At 46.4% G+C, this 22,466-nt stretch overlaps 1 protein-coding gene across 2 annotated transcripts in view; it reads right to left on the reverse strand.

Moving 5' to 3' along the window:
- Nucleotides 1-896: 896 nt before the first annotated feature.
- DDX31 (DEAD-box helicase 31) overlaps nt 897-22,466 on the reverse strand; it is a 70,131-nt gene continuing 48,561 nt past the window's right edge. Inside the window, exons 20-21 of one of the 2 annotated variants that reach the window (XM_044992454.1) lie at nt 18,601-18,781; nt 897-3,621 (exon numbers count right to left, since the gene is read on the reverse strand). In XM_044992454.1, coding sequence (XP_044848389.1) covers nt 3,489-3,621; nt 18,601-18,781 — 314 coding nt within the window. In that variant the 3' untranslated portion in view covers nt 897-3,488. The remainder of the gene's footprint in view (nt 3,622-18,600; nt 18,782-22,466) is intronic. The other variant, XM_044992453.1, reaches the window with a different exon arrangement.

Here is a 22,466-nt window from a genome sequence, read left to right on the forward strand (position 1 = left end):
TTGGATGGGCAGGGAAGTTTTGCTGTTTTAATTACAGGCATTGTCCCTGGGGAAAGGTTTTATGGCAAAGGTGTGTCTTCAACTTGGAACTGAACATGCTCAGCCTGATCGCCTCTGGAAAAGAAGCCCCAAGTAGAGCCCTACCACCAACACCACCTCCCCCTGCCAGCATCTGAGAGGTGAAATCTGGGGCATTTCAAATACCCGCGCAGAGTAGCTGTCTTGGAGGGTCTTAAAGGCAGTCACTGCCGGACCAAGGCCCCAACCCAAAGGTACCTTAGGAGAAGAACCTTGAATTCTCTTCTGAAGCGAATGGGGAGTCAGTGGAGATCAAAAGCACTCACGGGATGATGCACCAACTTCAGCTTTCTGGGGAGGGTTCCACTTAGTCTCCGGGAGAGCAAGAATTGCAAGTCTGCGCCAACTGGGCAGCAAAACTGTACCAGTCCCACCCACGCAGGGCCCTTTCTAACCTAGAAAGGAGAGTGGGATCTGGCCCCTTATTATTGGTAAAGCACAAAGGGTGTTCTTGGCCCTATGCCAGGCAAAGATGTGGTCACTGCCCCATGGATCTTACAATCTAAATAAACAGGAGTCCAAAGATATAAGCGAGAAGGTGCACGAGCGTTTTTTAGAATGAGAATTCCAGGCTCCATCCACACACCAGGAATAGAACTCCTTGACTGTAAGGGTATATATGAATGGAAATCTGAAGTGCAGCATATCAGAACAAGTGGGATTAACTGAAAATTAAAAACAAGAGGCTTTATCACTTTTAAAACCAAACTCTGCTCTGAAATCAAACTAAAAGTCAACGGGACAATAAAGGCGCTCTTTAAAATTAAAAAAACAGACAAATACACAGTAGAATTATGCTGAGGTTTTCACACCACCGAGGTAGAATATCTATACCAAGAGCCAACACTCAGATACTGATTTATATTAAATGTGGTTTAAATTTAGCTAAAATTAGCTAAAGCTGCTACATGTGATAAACTAGATCAGAATACAGATTCTGGGACAGACAATGCAATCAGTTGGGGTGCATAGGTGTAAGCGAGAGCAGAATTTAGCTACATATAAACCTACTCATAAATCCTGAGGTTTGCAGAAGGGACCTCAAGATCATGATCAGATAAACGTTTGACTTTTCTTTAAATATACATCTGTTTCCTTTACCATTTTTTCTGATGATCTCTCCCACCTTCCCTCCCAGAATCACTCAGCATTAATGCACAGCTACCAACTAAAAGACGGTGAGGCTCACAGAGAAAGGTATACAGGTAAAAAAGCTTAATCGCTCACTGTTCCATCAAGCCCAGGACACGCCCCAATAACAGAGAGTGAGGAGATTTCCTAATGTCTGACTGAGGTGCTGGCAGATCTTTGGTATTAGTATTATAAATTCACAGTCTCTATTAATTCTCATATGACAGTCATCTTGGAGAAGGTCATATTTCCCCCCCCCCTTCATGCATAGGATCAATTCTCCCCAAGTTTACACTTTTTGCATCACACAATGAGTCATTTTCAGCCTCAGGTTACTTTTTAAAACTGATTTCCCGTCCCCTTCCCCTCCCCCAAATATCAGGAGGGTGGTTTCTTTATTTAATTTTGATCTAATAAATCCTGATTACCCTCCGACTCTCTGCCCTTCACTTTATTTTACATCGGAGCATTTTTTTCACATCCTTCTTTCTCAAAAACTACTGCTTTAAAACCAGGAAGGTGCTGTTCAGTGATCACTTGGGAAGAGAAGAGAAGAATTGTTCTGATACTCAAGAGTTACACTCACTTGACAAAATAAACACTTTTGGACTGATTGTGCCCCTTCTGCAACACGGGACACAACTCACTGTTACTCTGCAGCGTGTGTCATCACTTATCTCAGTGCCAAGTGGATATCATGCTGATTCGGGTACATTTTAAGCCCACTTTGCACTGCTGTGAATTCTGTTTCATATATGTTCTTATACCACCCTCCTTGCTGTTCTATCTGAGCCCCTTATGGTAGTGCATTAGGCGACGTGACTAACATCTGTCATGTGTAGTTTGTTCTCTCTCTCTCATCCTCTCCCCGGGGAAGAATTGTGTGTGCAGTGGAGCGCTCTGTTTTGGTAGGGTTTGTGTTTTGGTTGGGGTTTATTTTGTTTTTTAGTGTGTGTGTTGGCTGTGTTTTTCTTAGAGAAGGCAGACTGAGGGAGTGAGCCTTGCACTCAGAGTGGAAGGTGGTGAAGTTTGCAAAGGTCCATAGTTCCAGTGGGGAACTCATGCTACAATCTCACACCAGGCCTTGAGAAAGCGCCATCTCCTGCACAGAATGACGATCCAATGGAATCCTGGCCCGACTGACGTCACTGGGAGTTTTGCCATTGACTTCAAAAGAGTTAGGATTTATTCCAAGTGCCAGGCAATCATGAATGGGCCCAATCACAGCCTCTCTCCGATCACACCACAAAGAATTCCCAGGAGTCCCCTCCCTCCTGGGTTCTGAGGAGGAATAAAATCAATAAAAGAAGGAAGAAATTCCAGCTTTTGGGTCTTTCCACTTCAAAGGCAAACAGGGGAACACAAGGAGACAAATCAATTAGCCTAGAATATGCTCCTGAAAAGGCGAAGAAAATAAATAAATAAGCTTGACCGATGCAAGGGACAGCTAAAGTCAATGTGCTTTTCAGAATGAGCAATAAAGCGCGCTACAAAATGATGGTATCACTAAGTGTTAGAAATGCTCCTCACAGACTTTTCTGTGCTGAGAAGCAAGACATATTACATGTGGCTAAATCCTGAAGGATTCGGGGACAAATCCTACCTCTACATTTTGCCCGAGAGAGGAGTAGGGAATGGAGCATTTGTCTATTTACGTACAATCTTGTTCTCAAGTGATGGGGACTTTTGCCATTCACTTCAATGCCATCTGGATCTGGCCCAAGCTCCACAGCTTGCTCAGGTCAGGCGAAGGCTTGGATACTAGCTAATCTCAGAATAAACAACTAAGATAGTAACGTCCAGGCACCACTTCAGCTTTCTCTATTAAAAAAACCCAAACAACTGGTTCCTATAGGCCTTTTAAACATCATAATCGCCCCAATGAACTCAGCTCCTATCTTAACCCATTTGATGGTCACTTTATTTTTTGGTGGTTGCACATTTCTCTCTACACTTCATTTGACTGCTCCACATTTTATTTACAAAAACAATGGTCATGGTTTAAAACAGCAAAACTTAGAAACTTTGTGCATCTTCATGAAGCTGCATTTATTTGCAATGGAGCAGTCTTAACTGAGAACAGAACATGTTTGATTTCGGCTCCATTCAGGTCTTCTGGGGGCTCAGCTCTCTGAGGGTTTAGCCTTTTAAAAATTCTCTGTTAAATTCTGGTGCACCTCAGTTTGCGTTGCATGTCGCCTTGCCTTCTGCCCCATGCGTTCTCCAGAACTAGTTTCTGCAGCAAAGAGCTGGAAACTCCCAGTTCAGCTCAGCATTTTCTAGTTGCCAGGTTTCCCGTGTCCTTTCCTTCTCTTGACCTTGGATACACCAGAGTCCATCCCACTAGAGTATTCAGATCGCAAGATTTCAGCGAGGCGGCGTTTGCCTTGGGTTTTCCTGCGAAGGTCAGGCCTGGAAAGAAGAGAGCAAAGAGAAGGGGTTTAGATTTCTTTCCTTTTGAAATCCAGTTTGGTGGGTGACTTATTCTACAGCTGTGGAAGTGACATTCGCGCATTAGCACAAGTACAGCTTCCTCCCTCTCCTTGATGCCTGTTTTGAAATTCTGTCTCATGCAGAATTAGATATTGTTGTGACAGTTTTTCATAAAAGTGGCAAAATATCATGCCATTTTTAAAAGGGAGCCTTTGTTCTGAACAAATGCTCTGGTGGGGGGGTAGGCGCTGACGGCTGAAGTGTGTGACACAGCAGTTTGCAAATAAAAAAAACCCAGCCTTAAGACACTGAGCAATGAAAACATTTTATAACAGAACTAAACCCTGTGCTAAAAAACAAAACAAAACACCCCAACCCAAGACAATCTTTCCTGCCAGTAGCCTGCAAACAACACACACATCTCATAGGGTTTTGTGGCAGATATGGCAATTTCCTGCAATATCCTGGAAAAACCTTATTGAACTAAATCTGAGTATCTTTGGAGTCCACTGCATGAAATACAAAGGTTCTGTATTACTGGGGGCCTGGCTGATCAAAGGACCACACTGAACAATATAGCAGACAAGAATGGTCTTTTGGGGCAATATGTATGAAGTGGGTTTCCTGAGAAATATCTAGGGGGAGGTGAATAAAAATTCCTGGCCTCCTCCCCAGGTATGCCAAACCCCAGCCTTTTGAAGCTATGCCCCAAGGAAGGGACCATATGATGATCTATTCCTGGAATCGGAAGATCAAGTCGCATAAGGGAAAAGTATGCATGGGGGTGCTTGTTCTGAGCTACCGCTGTTATGAACTTGTAAACACAAGGGTTTGAAGGATTGATTCCTACCAGAGCACCTGCAGGAGTTGGCAGGCAGGGTGATCTTGAGTAAGTAAGTTAATTAGGCTCTTTTATTCTTTTAATATGTTTTCTCTATGATTCTTTCCCCTTAAGAATACATGTGCTTGCTTAGAAAGACCTGTGTGGTAACTTATACATGCGGGCAATGATGCCACTTATAGCCTCTGAAGAGAGAGCCACCGACGCTGGCCTGTTTACACACTCTGGCTTGCGGGCAATAACACAGTATAGGCACGGAATTGTGCAGCCTGGAAAAACCCCAGCCAGGAAGAAGAGAGATGCAGGTCTCTACCCAAGAGAGGTGATGGCTGATGAGCCGGATCACTGAGGGGTAAGGCAGGTACAGTTGCCTGGAACTCTGACAGCTTCCGCACCAGAGACTGTTGCAAAGGCAACTGTATTCTGACTGGCTGCTACATTCCCAAACAGATCTTCTAGTGTTTCTATAGGCTCTGCCACTGTCCTGCTCTGTGACCTTGGGCAAGTCACCTCCCCTCTTGGCGCTTCTGTTTATCCTCCCAGCCTTTAGCTGTCTTGTCTGTTTAGAGAGTAAGTTCTTCAGGGCAGGAGCTATCACTCACTATGTATCTGGACAGTGCCTAGCCCAGTGGAGCCCCAGCTGTGGTAGGTGCCTGTAGGTGCTAGAGTGATATAAGTAATAAATAGTAATAATAGATCTCAAAGTCCATTGCAAAGCAGGTAAGAATGTATCTGCTCCTCTACAGAAGGTGATGGTATACAACAGCAACCCTGCGCATGCTCTGGCAGTGACATTCATTTATATACAGGGGTATACATTAGAGCAGAGCCTTAGAAACCATAGGCTTTCAGTCTTGCATTTTGTGTTATACTATCTACCAAGTGCCAGGTCATTTAGCAGAGGGGGAAACTGAGGTACGGAGGTGAAATGACTCCCCCAAAGTCACACAATGAGTTGGGGAAAAGCCAGGAATAGAACCAAGGAGTCGTAGCATGCAGACACCTACTTTTACTTAGGCAGTAACTTTAGTCACCATTTACTTATTTAGGTGAGTTTCTCAACATATGATGAAGTTTCTGATTGACACTTTCATTGCATCTCCAAGCACTTAGTACAGTAATTTGAGTATTACTGGGCAACAAATAAGTTTACTTAACAACACAAAACTATTTGCTGCTGAGGACAAGTAACCTCCCAGTAGCCGCCAGGCTGAATTTCAGCTCAGCAGGGAGGTTGTCCAGCACTTTATTATCAATCAGGTGAAATCACTGCCCAATTAGTAAATCAATACCCCCTGCTACAGTGATCAGCTGTAGAGGGAGAGGCGGGGAATGGGAATGCAGGAGAGGAGAGGCTGCTTCCTGTAACCAGTGCCACAAATCGATGGAGCTGTGCTGTAGAACCTACACTAATCATTAAGAAAAATACAGCACTGCTGTTGTCAGGACCCTACTTAAACAAGAGGTGCAAGAGCCATAGGCAGTAGTAATAATCTATAGCAATAGTAAATTTGGAAGGTCAGGATCACCGGGCCAGATTCTGATCTCAGTTTCACCAGAGTAAATCCGGAAACTCCACTGACTTCCATGTTACTGTAGATCGCTAGAGTGTTGTCTACAAGAATAGCAGCATCCAGATGACCACAGTGAGGAAGGTTGGCTTTGTGGTTATGACACTGGGCTGTGGGCTCAGACCTGGATTCAGTCCTTGACTCTGCCACAGACTCCCTGTGCAATGCTGGGCAAATCACTTAATTTCACTGTGCCTCAGCTCCCCCAGCTGCAAAACAGGGACGATAATACGCCCCCTGTCACTCCACACCCTGTTGTACAGCTACATTCATGAAGGTTTGTGGGGCCCCCAGATACTATAGTGAGGGGCTCTGCAGAAAGGCTTACAAATGCCTAACACAGATGTGGTACATACAGAACCTGGGTTCCTATAACTGGGGGACTGTCCAAGGTTTCTTTCTGTGATCTGGCACCTAGACATGACAGGCTTGAGCCCTAACCAGGACATGTCATGATGTGAAGAGAAATCCACAGCCTGTTAAATTCCTCCTTCCAGAACAGCCATTCCAAAAGCAGCCATCCGCGTTTGAGGTAGAGTTCTGCAAACCCAGGTAACTTAGGGGCACTGGTAGGAAAAAGGTTTCTCAACACACAGACCTATCCCGACTCTCTGAAATGCCAAGATTTTAGCACAGTTCAGAGGAGGAGCAAACACTTAAATGGATTAAAAAAACCCATCCTCTCCTTCATTAGATGGGGTAAAATGTGAAAGGGTCAGAAAATGTCATCGTTCAGGGCACAAGATAGACACTAAGTGTCGGGGGTTAGGAAGAAACTTCCCCTATAAGCAAGTCATTCCATTAACTGTTCATTATGGGGTTCCTTGTGCTGTCTTCTGAAGCATTTGGACCTGGCTGCTGTCAGAGGCAGGATGCTCTTCAAGATGGACCGTGGACCTGGTCTAGTCTGACAATTCCTATGTTCCTACTGTATCTGAGCTTTGCGGCGTCTGGACTCTGGCCAAGAATTACCTAAAGCAATATTGGATCAGAGGCACTAACTGGGACAGATGTCAAGAGCACGTTCCATCGACTTTTCAGGGGCATAGTTACACCCTGATTTCCCGTGCCAGGCTGGTTAAAGGTCTAAGAATTTCTCTGGGCTACACAGCTAGGAACTTGGCACCCCCTCCCCAGAGACAGCCCTGGTTCCTGTTCTTTCTTGTCAGACATCTAGAAGATGGTTTTACTGTTGCCAGGTGATAGGTAAGATCAAAGTCCCTCTGGAGTCCCTCTAGTCACTTCATTAAGAGGGTGGGGACAAAGCTGTGTTTGTGCAGTGGGGCAGGGGTGGGGGGACAAGGAGGAGAGGGAGAGAGAGAAGCCAGTAATTGTGTGGTGTCATTTGGGGAATAAACCTCCACACTGGTAGGAATAAGAGACCACACTTAACGCTGCCTGTGCACACCTGTAATTAAATTGCAGCCTTGGAGAACAGGGCACCAGGAGCCTCTGAAGAGAGACAATGACGGGAGCAGAGAAAATGGCCTACAATGGTTTGTTTTATCCTGAGCAAAGATGAAGGTGGCCAGATGCGGCCAGTTTTCAAAAGAGGAAAAAGCTCAGCACTCCAGGGCAAACAATAACCCGGAGTCATTTCACGCACACTAAGTATAACAGGCGATTCCCACGTCACTCTGAATACAAAACCAGGCTAGTATCCAGAGGGGTTTATCAGTGTAAGAAGCTGGCAGCCAGGTCAACCTCAAACACTCCCCGCCCCCGACATTTCTGAGGTCTCTGTAAAGTGCCAAGTGCTGGAGCGTGAATTCAGGAGGACAGCACCGTCCCTACATCTTGGTTTCTCTTTCCGAGAGAGAGAGAGAGAGAGAGAGAGAATGAGAATGTGGAACTGACACAACAGAAAATAAATGGAAAAGTTGCAGGGCCTGGGAGGAAAAAAAGACAAGAGAAAACCACATACTAGAGTGGAAAAATTAGGCAATTTGCAATTTTTCTTCCCAGTATTCATCACTCTTAAAAATAACAGTTTCCTCCCATCCCCACCTTGCCTCACAATCCGAGAGTCTCCACCACAGAATGCTACCTCCATGCAGGCGGTCAGGCAGCTCCTAAATGCAGACTGACCAGAAAGGGACGGTGGTGCCTTTCCCAACAACCTCTCCTCCCCTCAAAGCAAAATCCAATGCCCGTTCTTCGACTTGTATCTTCCAAGCACCATCCTTCAGCGTAGCTGCTCTGAAGCCTGTAGCACCATTGCTTGGTGCAAGAAATATAACCCACAGTTTGAGAACCCCAGCAGACTGTACCAGGCATGAATCATCACTTTCACACTGCCTTGGGCACTTGATGGCTTTGCAAGTGGAGTGGATTCAAATGTTTATCACCTTCTGGACTCCAAGGCCACTGATGGTAAAATGCAGAGGGAAAGGAAAACCAGGGAAACATCCAACAGAAATGAGTTGTGACACAGCCGAGATCCAAAACAAGACTAGTGCCGCTGATGCTTTGCACCAAACCGAGTTTCGGAACATTTCAGCAGCTGCTGAGACCTTCTGGACAACTGAGAGGAAGAAACAACTGAGAGGGGAGAACACCCAGAAACTGTTCTGCTTCTCTATAATTTCTGCTTTTATCTGCCCATTTGAAGCAATCATCTGCTCCTGAGATTTGTTCTCAGTCTCCAAGTCATAAAAGCCACCTGTGACATCACAAAGTAGAAAAAAAAAATGTAATCGAGTCAGTCAGTCTTGGGAATTCAACAAGAGAACTAAGATGATGCGAGTCTAAAGAAGAATGTTTCCTCCCTCCCCCTCAATGTTCTCCATGATGCGTTGTTTCTCATTTGTCTTGAACTGTGTGAAATCCTGGTGCAATGCAATGCAACAAGTCCCAATGACCTTTAACCAACACATGTAGGTTGTAGCAACCCAAGAAGTTCCCAGAATTGCTCCAGGTTTAGAAAGAGTATCAAGTTCTGACGCACAGACCTAGAACTCATGGTGTGTCTTTGGAGAAGAACTGAGCGGACTGTATAATTTATCAGAGAACATTTCAATGTGGATCGTGCCATCAATCTGCTTGACAGCATCTCCAACAGCTAATTCCATCCTGCGGCTGAACTTCTGCCAGGGAACAGGGCTGGGATACCTCTGGGCCAAGGCTGTTGCAACACCTGCTTTTTCTACCTTTCGTGTTGGATGAGCCATCTGCAGCCAACGCAACCCAGGTTTTTTTGGGCAAAGAATTCATCAATGATGCTGCGCTCCTTTCGACAAGTCAACAGATGGCCTACGTACAACGTCATCAGCTGATGCAAACAAGCTTGGTAAGATAAAGGGAAAATATCATTGGATCACACTGAGCATCAACTGTCGCTCTGCTGCAGAAAACGTTAACCAATAAAGAAGCCAACCTTAGAATTATCTAGGTCGATCACACTATAGCTGTACATAAGAGAACTGACAGATCCCTCACTTATCAACCATCCCCTATTCTTCTCCTTATGGAGTCAGGATGAAAAAATGCCACTGGAGAGCTGTTCACCACACAGAATCCTGGCCTGTGTCTACTCACTCCCTTGGCCTAACAGGCAGGAGAGACTCTTCAAACAGAGCGAGGTGTTCAGTTCCAGCACCGGTCATTGCAATTTTCTGGCTCCACCTGCTTGGCTTAGAACATTGCAAAGCCAAAAGATGGAGCAAAGATTCTGTATTGTGGCTTTGGTGGGATAAGACAGGCATTCAAAGAGCACCTCCTCTGCCTCGCATGCATATGATGATTATAAAGCATACTCTGCTTTCAGGACAAACCTTCTGCTAGCATCATGATGCTGGTAAGAAGGACTTGCCTGTTTTGCATGAAATACCGTGCGGAATGACTGTGCATTTGTCTCTACTGACTAGTTCCTCTCCTACCGGCCATTCCTCCTGCATTTTTTGGATCAACTTTGAATTTCTGAGTCTGGTTCCAGCCCTTCTCTTGTATCTTACATTTGGTCCTGTTTGCCTTTCTGCAGAGCAGACAGTCGATCAACCAAACTGAGAGAAATCCCTCAATGGGCAAAACTCCAGATTTGCCTTTGACTAATTAAGTGATATTAAGGAAGCTGTAAATGCCACACACAAATTGGCAGGCAAGCTGCTTCTAATGATTAGATTATTGCTTCGTAGGAAGATACAGCTGCAGCCTTGCTATGAGAGCCCTTTTGTTAGAGGAGTCAGTCTTTTCAAGGTTGTCAATGCCAAGGAAAAGTTCAAAGGTGTCACACCAAGGATACAAAAAAAAAAAAAAAGGTACCAGTTTGCATCCCATTCTGCTCCCCAATGCCTGGGTGTGAGGCGGTCACGAGAGCGCACCGTCTAGTGATCAGGAGAAGGATATGACTTCGGGTATAATGTATCACTCCAAGCAGAGTTAGTATAACTGACCACTACATAGTCCATGTCAAAGTGCTCATCAGATGAACACGCGTAGCAACGTCACTACTTAGAGGAGAGGAGCTAGAGGAGAGACCAGCTGATCAATGTTCCACAGCAACGGTGATGTACATGGGCACAGGTATTTTCACCCCTGTCTCATCTAATTCTGAGAGGGCTTTCATGACACTGTGGTACAAAACACCTGAGCCTGGTCTGTGCTAATGCCTTCATCTCTGGTGGCACAGGTACAGATGCAGCATTGCTGAGAAACAGGTACTCATTCTCCTAATGCAGACAAAGCCAAACGGCCCGAACCACTGAGGTGCTGAACACCCAGAGCTCACTTTGAAGTCACTGGGAGTGGAGGGAACTGAGCCCCCCCCTCAGTCTGGGCCCTCAGTGGGGAAGGAAAATGTAACAGACCGATTCGCCATCCAACTGGCCAGCGTGCTAGGCACCTTACAGACCTGCAAGTCTGACCTGTGCACTAAAAAGCTTGTCATCTACAGAAGAGCTTTTAAACCTTTCTACCTAGCTAGCTACTTAGAGAGCCCCACTGTAATACCTGGGTGCATCAAATTCATGAATGCATTTATCCTCACATCACCTCTGTGAGGGATTATCATCTTCATTTTACGGATGGAGCACGGGGGCAAAGAGAGATGATGTGACTTGATTTAGAAAGGCACTACAGGAAATCTGCAAATTGAACTCTGGTCTCTGGAACCCCAGCCCAGTGCCTTAACTACAAGGCCATACCTCTTCCCTTTCCCTGAAGCAACAATTAATGGACACTGCCAAAGGCCCTGGTGACGACACTTCGCTCACAGTGTTTTAGAACAATTAATTAAATTAAGCCTCATAAAGACCCCTGTGAGGCAGGCAACACAGACTAGTGGGCTGATCGGGTAAGTCCTACGTTCTTTATAACTCTTCATTTGTGTATAACTCATTCACTTTATGTTCTAGTCCTTATTTTAACATCCCCTTTCCTCCCCTCCCAGAAAAGAGACAATATTCAAATATCAGCCTTTAATGTTAAATGGAATCATTGTAATGGACTTAGAAGTTGGTGGTGCCCAAGATTTTTTTGTACTTTTGTAACTGAAAAAATGACTTCAGAGGAGCAGAGAATTCCCAGTCCAGCTTGGCAATCAAGCAGCAGCACTCCCCATCCTGATTATCCCATGTACAGTTCCTCACACAGAGAAAATAACTGGATGGAACTGGAACAGCATTCAGGCACAAAGGAACATGGAAACTGCCAGACTGGATCAGACCCGAGGTCCATCTAGTTCAGTGTCCTGTCTCAGACAGTGACCAGCACCAGCTGCTTCAGAGGAAGGTGTAAGAACCCCTCAATAGACAGATGGGATGTAATCTGCCCCCATCCCCCATAAAGGTCTCATCAGATCCCTAACAGAGACTGGCTTAAACCCTAAAATGTTAGGTATTTTCCCCTTTCAAAACTTTTTTTTTTGTGGCTGCATTAATTATAACAACTCTAACTAACTATATAAACATCCAATCCTTCTTTCAATCTCGGTAAGTTTGTGACCTCAATGACATCATGTGGCAAAGAGTTCCACCGTCTTTGACAGGAGAGAAAACTGCCAACTCCTCCTATACAACTGCTAAATAAATGCTGCATTTCACCTTCCACGAAGATCCTGAGTATTATTTTAATACAACATGCTATCTTCAGAATCAAGTCTTGCAAAGAATGGTATTGTTAAGGGGCTATTCAGTTTATACCAAACAGTTTATGAAGAGTACTAGCAAGCGTAAGAGACAGAGAAAACAAATGTGTGTATTCAGGATAAAAAGAGTGTGATACAGCATTTACAACAAAACAAACACCTGGCTGCCATGTTGTCAGTTTTTGGCTTTTCTACCTGGTCTCTCTAAGGGTGATTAAAGAAGGATGTTTGAAAAAATGAAAAAAAACCTTTGTCTTTGTCTGTTTAATGACCCTCTCCCCTGCACTTTATTTCTCTATTTCTTTCTTTGTCTCTGGGCTGTCTGTTCTTTATTCTCCATGCAGGTGGTGAGAGATGGGGCTTTGGTTTGCAGACTACTAAAAAGATATCGGGTGTTTGGACACAATGTGTAATTACCATATGACAACCAATGCTTGCTGTGTCACATGATAAACATTATGAAAAAGAAAGTCTGTTCAATGGCTGTGCTGCTATTTCAAGCCTGTATTTTACAAGCAATTAAAAAAATCAAAGGCAAAATTCTGATTTCAGTTACACCAATGTGTAGATCCAGAGTAACGCTACAGAAATTAAGAGTTTCTCTGGATTTACATTAATGTAACAGAGAGGAGAATTTGAACCTATATTCACTACTCTTTTCACTATACATTCTGATATAGCCTCTCTCTCTCTCTCATACACACAGAGAGAAAGTTAATTAAAAAACAAGGTTCTGCGCAGAACAACAATTGTTGTACAGGGCAACTCTGGTTATTTTGTGGAGTCTTTATTTTCCAGCTGCCCCAAGTTTTGAAATCTGGAGTCTGAGCCGTGACCGCCCTGTGCAAAGCCTGCTCACTTTCCCTGACCTGCAATTATACAAATCCATGTGCACATGAGCGTTCAAGTCACCCTTGCGCCATTTGTTCTAACGCGCCCCCCCCCACTGCCTCATGCTACCTACTGTATCTTCAGCCTGTCTGTACGCTAATGGGAGGGGAGGCTTGGGGAGGAGGAATGCCACCTAAAGAGGCACATAACAACAGAAAAAGTAGCTGTAACAGAGTAGCAACATCACAGGAACAGAGAGGGGCATTGTCAGGGGCCGAGTAATCCTGTGACACACCGCTGTCAGTCATCACTTGGCTCCCCGCTGGGCCAGCGAGACATCAAAGCCCGCCCCATACCATCTTACATGCTCTTTATCGGCTAAGCAGGCTATTCTTCCCTAAAGAAAGCCCTGTTAAATCCCTGGCTCACAAGGGCATTCCCGTCCTGTTGCCCATCTGCTGGCGAGGGTCAGCTGAAGCAGGAGGCAGAGCCCCGGCCTATCCCCGGTGGCTTCTCAAAGCAAGGACAATGCTGTCTCCAACTTTTTTTTTTTTCCCCCCCTCTCCCCAGCATCTCCTTCCCCTCCCCTCTTGCTTTTTCCAGTGTCTGTGCATGAGCTGGAGATGACACAGGCCTACAAACCATTATGTGGAGTAGTACTGTAAATGCACAGAAAACATTACACAGAAAGAGTCCAACAGACATTTATTAACGAAAAGAGACTTTCTTCCTTTCAAACACAGCTACCGTTTAGTGGCAAGCGATTACTGGGAGCGAGTCCTCTGCTGTGGCTCCTGAGCAGGACCGTGGTGCCAATATTTCCTCCTTTCCAAGCGGAAGGGCCTTCATTTGTGTGGGATCAACTGGAAACACCAACGGTCTGATTTTCAGAGGTGCCAAGCACCCACAACACTGCAAGTTAATGAGAGCTATGGGGGCTCAGCACTGCTGAAAACCAAGCCCACTGTGTCTCAGGTTGGTCACACAAGAACTGAGACAGCCCAAATTAGGCCCTGTCTACACACAAAAGTTGTACTACTTCAACTATACTGGTATGAATCCCCTAGTGTGGATGCAGCAATACTGGTATAAAGGAGCTTATAGCTTATGCCTGTTAGGGAAGGGGAATAAGCTATTAAAGGCACCTTTACACCAGTGTAACTTAAGTGCTCAGTAGGGGTTGCATGAGTAGAACCATAAAACAGTTTGGGAAAAAAAAAAACCCACTCCCCTAACCAACATAAATATACCAGTACAAGAACTGTGTACAGACCGGGCCTTTGCAGATCTTTTTGGGAAGAACGGGCTTTGTGTGCAGCAGACGGCAGGGGTGGGAATGCATAAAGCACTGGATGAGCCAGAGCTGCCTGGGTCTGATCAAACACAAATTGCAGCCAGCTCTCTAAAAAGCAGGGGTGGCTGATCCACCCTTCCCCAGTCTGGCAGACAAATTCAACCTTCACCAGCAAACCCAGGAGAGGCTTCATCAGCCCAGTCTGTGTTACAGGATGAGCCCGCAACTAAACCCAGAGGCAATGCAACAGGTCTGTGCAACTCTGGATTTGCTGACAAACAACTATCGGTCTATTGATTAACAATGAGTCATTTGGACTGATTCAAACTCGCTGAAAGTCTGGAGTGTTTAAAGCCCTGGTTGTAGTTTAACCACTAAGCCTTGTCTATAACAGGCTTTTCCTTAATTTCCTGTAGTTGCACTAGCACCAGTGAGGCACTGCCCGTGGTAGGAACAGTGGGATTACTAGTGTAATGGTAAAGGAGCAAATCCCGCAAGAAGATGAACTGAGGAAGTGCAGATGCAGGGCACCTCTGGGGATATGGCCCAAGAACATTGTTAGCTGTAAGTGACAAGTAATATTTTGCGATCATCAGATTTATAAAGTACTTTACAAATATTAATTAAGCCTCACAACCATCTCACCAGCATCATCCTCATTTTACCAGCGATGACACGGAGAAGCTAAGGTCAACATTTTCAAATCTGGGGGGCTAGATTCTCAGCTGGTGTAAACGGGCATAACTCCCAAGGCTTCCTATAATACTGGGCCTATTTACACCAGCTAGGCGTCTGGCCCTGGGTGCCTAAAGTCAGACACCTAAATTCGTATGAAACCACTTCAGCAGCCTGATTTTCAGAGCTCAAGTCACTGGGTATTGTGAGTACTCAGAACCTCGGACAATCAGCCCTGTTGTTTATGTGCCTAACATTGGAAATGTGAGTTTGGTGACACACCCAAGGCTGCACAGTAGCAGATAAGAGAACAGAACATCTAGGAGTTCTGAATTCCATTCTTCTGCTTTGAGGATGACGATGTGTTACTTAGACTGCAGTAGTGCTGAGAGGCCAGTAATGCTAAATGCTATGCAAACATGTAGCAAGAAGATGGCCCCTGCCCAGAAGAGGTTACAGTCTAGGTTTAAGATGAGAGGCGGATATGACAAACAGATGAGAGGAATGTGAGGTAACACCTGCTGCCTAACCACCGCCAAGTGTTTTGTAGGTCTCGATGGGTTCTACGGAGAGATGCCAGGGAGGAGGATGCCTTGCAGATGCAGGGAGCTCCTTGAATGTGTAAGGGACAGTGCATGGGGGAAAGCACTGACACTGCCTGCCGGGAAATCTGACAAATAGGCCATCAGTGTAGGAATCACCAGCAGAATGGAGGTGGGAGTTTACATTTCTGTAGCACAGAAGAGAGGATAAATGGGATGGGAATACGCCATGAAAGCCCTTAAAAGTGAAGACCAGTCGTTTGTGCTTGATGCGGTGGAAAAAGGGGAGCCAGTGGAGGGCACAAATTGGGAGTGCTATGGTCTCAAAGCAAGCCAGGAAGACCCTTTCTGCAGCAGCAACTGGGGGAGAGGAGGCTGCATTTGCCGAGGCCAGAGAGGAGGAGGTTGCAGTGGCTGAGCCGGGATATAAATGTTTGCTAATGCAGCCTCACTGCTAATGAACAGGAGAGTCACTTCTTAAAAAATTGAAAGTGAAATCGTTCATCTCCTCACCATTCCTTCGATGCCAGCGCTTCCCCATCTAACGCAGAATACCAGCCACAAGAGACTACATTAAACTAGGTCAGGGAGATGCTACAGGAGAATTTTTCTGAACATGTGGGAAAACAATGGTCTCAGCTTCTGAATGCCCAGAGGGCCAGCCTGGGAAGCAGGGTCGGCTCTAGGTATTTTGCCGCCCCAAGCACGGCACGCAGGCTACCTTCGGCGGCTTGCCTGCAAGAGGTCCCCGGTCCCGCGGATTCGGCGGCACGCCTGCGGGAGGTCTGCCGAAGCCGCGGGACCAGTGGACCCTCCGCAGGCACGCCGCCGAAGGCAACCTGCCTGCCACCCTCGCGGCGACCAGCAGAGCGCCCCCCGGGGCTTGCCGCCCCAGGCACGCGCTTGGCGTGCTGGTGCCTGGAGCCGCCCCTGCTGTGAAGGTGTATTGTGGAACGTAGTATTTGCACTGTATACAAAGTAACATGCAAAGCAAAGCAATTCCTCTAAGCACCCCGCTGACTTGGGGATACTCTTCAGGAATCAGTTCAAGTGAAAACTATTATCTCTTGCAAACATTCAGAGTGAAGGGCCATGTCCCAGAGAACATACCTCTGGGAGGGAGAAGGGGTTAGTGAGCCTCTGGAACAGTGGTTCTCAACCTGCGGCCCATGGGCTGTTTGCAGCCCAATCAGCACAGAGCTGCGGCTCAAGTGACATCCTCAGGGCCATACAGGTAGTATTGGATGTGGCCCGCAATGGTAAATAAGTTGAGAATCACTGCTCTAGGAGGTGCTAGAGCCTGGCAGCGGTGGAGACCAAATACTTGTCAATGGGAGAGAAAGATTCCAAGATGTGAAATTTGTCGCGTTGTGCACTGTGTCCCGGAATGTTCACAGCATCCTTTGTATCCCGTCCCCCCTGCCTGCCTGCCCCTCCAAGCCCCGGCACACACACTTCTGGCAGGTTCATTTCCTCCTCACATGAACTCTTCAAAGGGGGGAGAAAGAACTCCCAATCAAACCACGACCTTCCTGTTGAAAAGGCCAACTGGAGATGGTGTTTTCACAGAGGTAACAAGTGCCCGGAAAATAGAAATAAAACAACCGCAGCAAACTCAGAGCTACCGGGTGCAGAGCTGCTGATCCACACAGGAGCATCTTCATGCTTCTAAACTGAACTCAGAAAAGGTGATATTTACTGGAAGCCAAAATACAAGGTAATTTAATTTTTTTTTTTTTTTTTAAAGACTGAGTGCCCACTCAAACACCCAGTTCAGCCGTGTTTAGTAATAAAGCTAATCAAAATAACACTTAGGACTAATAAAGGCTTTGGGAAAATAAACTAATTAAGTATACACTGCAATTAGCACTGGGGGAAACTGAGGCACAGAGAAATCACATAACTTGCCTAATCAAACAAATCAGTATCACAGCCAGAATTTCCTGGCTCCCAGTCCTATGTTCAGGATCGTTAGATCAGCCAGAAGCATTGCTTGTATTTATGAGGCTCGTTTGGTCAAACACTGCCCACGGCCCAGGCAGTTCGCTTCGGCGGCACACCCACTCTCCCACATCAGGCTTCAAGGTCGCTCTCTTGTCCAGGTCTCATGTGCAGCAGTGACATTACAGTGGGCCAGGCGACACTGACACACATCCACAGACCAACCCCAGTTTTGCCAATGCCCTTTCGTTCACGCAGCAGAAGCGAATAGCTCTGCGCGGCGAACACCCAAGGATTTATTTCGGAATACGATCTGTTAATCTGAAAATGGGAAGCGTGTTCATTTAAAGAAATAGATCAGAGAGGCAGAGATCCTAAGAGGCCAAATGAAACAGCACCTCTCTCCCCCCCTGCATGCTCATTAGCAGATTCAGGGGGAAACATGCCACACGGCCACGCCTCAGTGCAGCTCAGCGTCGGGCAGATGTGACACGGTTAAGCCTTGTAGGCAGGTGTGTGTGTGTGGTGTCACTGTACGGTGTGTGTGGGGGTGTGTGTGTCCCCAAAGATGCTTGGCACAGAAATTCTGCCTTTCAACAACTGGCCAGAGGCACAGTGTATTGTCTACTCAATGTGGGCACTCAGTAGCACTGTCAGGTTATCTAATGGCCAAATGAAGTCCTCAGACGAGTCGCCCTCCGCTCAGAGCAGGTAATGCTTTTCCTAAGAGCCACCCACTGTATCCCACGGCCTCGCGAGTGACTTTTGGGTAGCAAGTCATTCAACAGCCCAGGCCCTCTCCATGACCCCAGACCCCAGCACAGCGTGTAAAGAGGAGGGTGGCTGTTATTAAAGCAGAAGTCAATAGGGCAAACAAAAAACGCGAGCCCTCTTGAAGCAGCTCTTTCCACTGCAAACAGAAGCTATCAGGCCTTTTTCTTTTCTCTCTCCTGGGGGAGGCTCCTGACTGATTGGATGGTGGGACATTGTGTTGACAGTAGAAAGAGTGGACCCAGAGGGGCAGGTGGTTTTTGCGTCCTCGTCTCCATCTTTCTGTTCCTCAATTTATCCCAGTTTTCTCCCATTATTTCTCAGCCCCGTTGGTAGAACACATCCAAACCAGGGGTCAAAACGACATGCTCATGATGTGGCCCTGGCTCCAGAGAGCTGGATCTTCCTACCTTTTTGGTTGCAGTTTGGTTTTCTTTCCTGGACTGGCAGCCATGGAGGCGCTGAGGTTCTGAGGGGCGTCTCTCAGCCCAAAGCTCTTGGCTACATGGCCCAGGTGGAGGGATTTGATGTGGAAGATGTGCTTCAGGGTCTTGGGGTAGGTGGTGTAGGAGCGAAGGAACGACTGCAGCGCTGCGAAGGACAGAGAGAGAGTTATGCTTTCCACCGCATTCCGGATTTTTTTTTTTTTTTTAAAACCTACTCCATCCTGCCTGTTTCAGCTGAAAGGATGTTGCGGAGCCATTTGTGACACCTTGGATATCAGCTCTAGGAATGGTTGGGATATTAAAAATACGTGAGGTATTAGTGCCCAACCCTGTGGGAGGAGGAAAGTTGTGAGGCGAGAGGTCGGGAGCAGAAAAGAAGCGACATGAAGATACACTGGGTTTGCACAGGGTCTGCCTCTTCTAAACGCTGCCCCCCCGTCCGACAGAGTGGTGGTCTTCAACCGGCTCAGGAACTGAGCTGGTGACCTCGTCCGGGAGAAGCTTAGAGAGGGGAAAAAGGGGAGGTAGGAGGCGGAAGAAGACAGGAAGGCAGGGGGATGAAGAGAGGCAGAGAAGGGGTTGTGAGGAGGGTCGGGGGCAGACTCCTCCGGTACCACGATCCCAGCAACCAATAAATTCTTCGCTAGTCCCTTAGAAATACTTGAGAGACACATGGATTTTCCGTTTCATCACCAGGCTGAGAACAGAGCTCACCTTCTAAAAGGGAAAAAAACCCCAGTAGCATGTACATTTCCTTCGAGTCTTTACTCCTCTAATGCCTTCCTCAGATCTCACTGCTCTAAGGACAAGCCTCATGAATGGCAGCACTGCGAACCACACCGGTGGCTATCCCAGAATGCTAAGCGCACCCACACCTCAGGCTGCAGCTTTCCTCTCTGCTATTGGGACACTCTTTGACTGAGGCTCACCCCCGTCTCCCAAAATCCCCTGCTCGGCTCACTAAATCTCCCATTCAGACCTGCACCGACAGCCCCTCTCAGGCCCCGACGGCAGCAAGCTCTAAACTCTAACCTCCCATGCCCTGGCTTGTTGAGCCACTGGACCAGCAAGTTTGCCCACAGCTTAAATCTAATCTCTCAGCAGCAGCAGGAGCTTGGAGTTTATGAACAGTAATAAAAATGTCATTTTAACAGCTCAGCTCCTGGAAGGACCCTGGGAATCCATCAAAGCTCTGTTTACTGAGTAAAGCGAACGCCTTTTCCCAATCGATGAGAAGAAACTCAGGTGAATCGTGCGCACCCCTCCCCTGATTTCCTATCGGGAGTCTTTTAGGGACATCTGAACAACTAAGGATCAGTATTTTTGGAGAGGACGCTTAACACTGCAAATGCCCAGTCTGCTGGAGGGGCCCTCGATAAGACACCAAGAGCAATAAGGGCCCAGCTTGAAAGCTCTCAAAATCCAAATGCTCCTGCTCTCTTTCTCTATAAAGCTACTGGGTTAAATTCACTCCTGCTGTACAGTGTAACTCCCATGAAAAATTCTACGGCAGCTGCGCCCACTTACATCAGCTCAGAATCTGGCCCACTGGCTATTTCACTCCCATCAAAGCTATAAAGCCCCTTACAGCACTCGAAGTGCTTGGATCCCAAGGATCTTGGGGAGCCAATCTTTTTGGAAGCAGCCTGTAATCAAACACTGGATGTTACCACTGACTAGGTCAGAAAATGCAGAAAAGGGAAACAAATGCACTGCTGGCATGGTTTCCAGCGGATTGTCTGCCATGAAGGCAAAAGCCAGCTGCAATGTTAATTATTCATGATTCTTGGCTTGGAAGGGGAGGAAGAAGGGAGTCTATGGAAGCCAGTCAGTGATGGAAAATTTGCATATGCAGATAGTGGAACAGGAGATGGGGGGCAGGCAGCCCTGGTTCAAGACAAACAGTGGCTGCATCATGTTTCAACATTTCATGACATTCTGTACGGATTTCCCCACAGCAGCCATCAAAAGTCATCAGCCCGTAGCTCAGCAACAAGAGTGTGTGTATAGAGTTACACTGTGCCGGCACAGACATGGATCTATTTTGTACAAGACTCAAGCCCATTCAGTTGTTTCCTTTTGTCACAGTATATTAGAAGTAGCATGGTCTGGAGACATGAGCAGGGCACTAGGGCCCAGGACTACTGGATTCTATTCCCAGCCCTTCTGCTGACGCTGCATGAGCGCTTGTAAGTCATGGAACGGCTCTCGGCCTCAGAGTTTCCTCAGCTGTAAAATGGGGATAACTGGGGACACTCACTTGGTTAGGACCAAGAATTTGATCAGGGAGGAGGGTTTGGTAATGAGCTTTGAGATACTTGGTTAAAATCCATAAAAGTACTATAGCGTCAATCACAAGCAGTTCCCAGCAACACCCACGACAGTGAGGTTTGGTTATTAGACTTGGCAAGTCTCTAGCACCTTCCATCCAAGGAGCTCAAAGTGCTTTAAAACATGAACGAATTAAGCCTCCCAGGCCTCCAGAGGAGGGAGACAAGAATTTAAAGGTGAAAACGAGGCAGAGAGATACTCTATGAGATGCCCAAGGTCAAAGTCAGGGCCAGAACCCTAGAATTCCCTTGCTCATCATCATTCTGATGCATGCCATTTGAAATGTACAGATTAGGGCAGGAAGATCTATTACTAAACATGATTCCTTCATTATGTCCTTACTCAAGAAGCTAGCGCGACGTTCAGGAAATAGCACCTCTGCTCTCTTGGCAACAGACCCCGCCATTTGTCTTAAATTTAATACAACAGCCTTGAATCCTGAATTTACATTATATATCGGGAACATCTTCTCCTTCCCCAGCATGTACCGTTACAAGATGGTGCTCTCTGATCACTTTCTTTATTTGTACCTTGAAGCGGAATGATCTGTTCTGGCAGACATTACCATCCACAAGGAAAGTATTTCACTTTTATCGTGGGTTTCCTGGTTTGGTAAGAATGATTCAGATTGTTAATAACTCAATACACAGAGTGAATTCATAAAGAACCCTCCTCTCTCAGACGTCAATGGGAAGTTCTGCACTGAAGTCAATGGGAATTCTACTGAAGTCAGGACGGCAGTATTTAGCTCATACCTCAGTGGGATGGGAAGAAATTGACCTGGAGGTGAAGTGAGATGGAAGGAAGAGGGTTCAAAAGAAAATAATCTAGTTATATATTTACCCTAGAGTGTAGATGGTTCCGTTCTTTGGGTGCAGGACTGGGGTCCTCGAAAGGGACCCAATATTAAGTTTGGGTAACAGCTAGTAATTTGCCTTGGACACTGTTTTCACAACAGGTACTCTGTTTTGCACGCACATTCCCCTGTGCTCCAGATCAGCCTTGTAGAACAGGAGGGCTGTATCAGTTCATATTGTACCATCCCTTTGGTTTCTGCCAGGAGGCAGTGCATGAGTACAGGATCACTGGCCACTCCCATGGCAATTTCCCTCCAGAGCAGATGCAATCTCTTGCCCCCTGTCCCACTGCCATATTCTCAAATCTAGGTATAGATGGTAAAAACTCACTGTATTGCTCTGTGCCATACTTTACAGATCCTACCTGGCAGATTTGTACATAAAGATTCAATAATAATTGTAGTTATCAGCAATTGTGCTTCCTCTGCTATTGCTGCTTCCCTCCATGCACACATGTACACACACACGTACACACATCAAATGGAAATATATCCTTGGCTGAGGGCTGCTAGGCATCTCTTCCAAGACATTCTGTCTCACTGGGTCAAATGTATCCCTGGTGTAAACAATGGATTCAATGCAGTTACAACCAGGATGAGGCTAGCCTGTTGCCTCTGACCTTCCCTTTGTAACACAAAACCT

The sequence above is a fragment of the Mauremys mutica genome, chromosome 18, assembly GCF_020497125.1.
Source record: "Mauremys mutica isolate MM-2020 ecotype Southern chromosome 18, ASM2049712v1, whole genome shotgun sequence".
Classification (NCBI taxonomy): Eukaryota; Metazoa; Chordata; order Testudines; family Geoemydidae; genus Mauremys; species Mauremys mutica.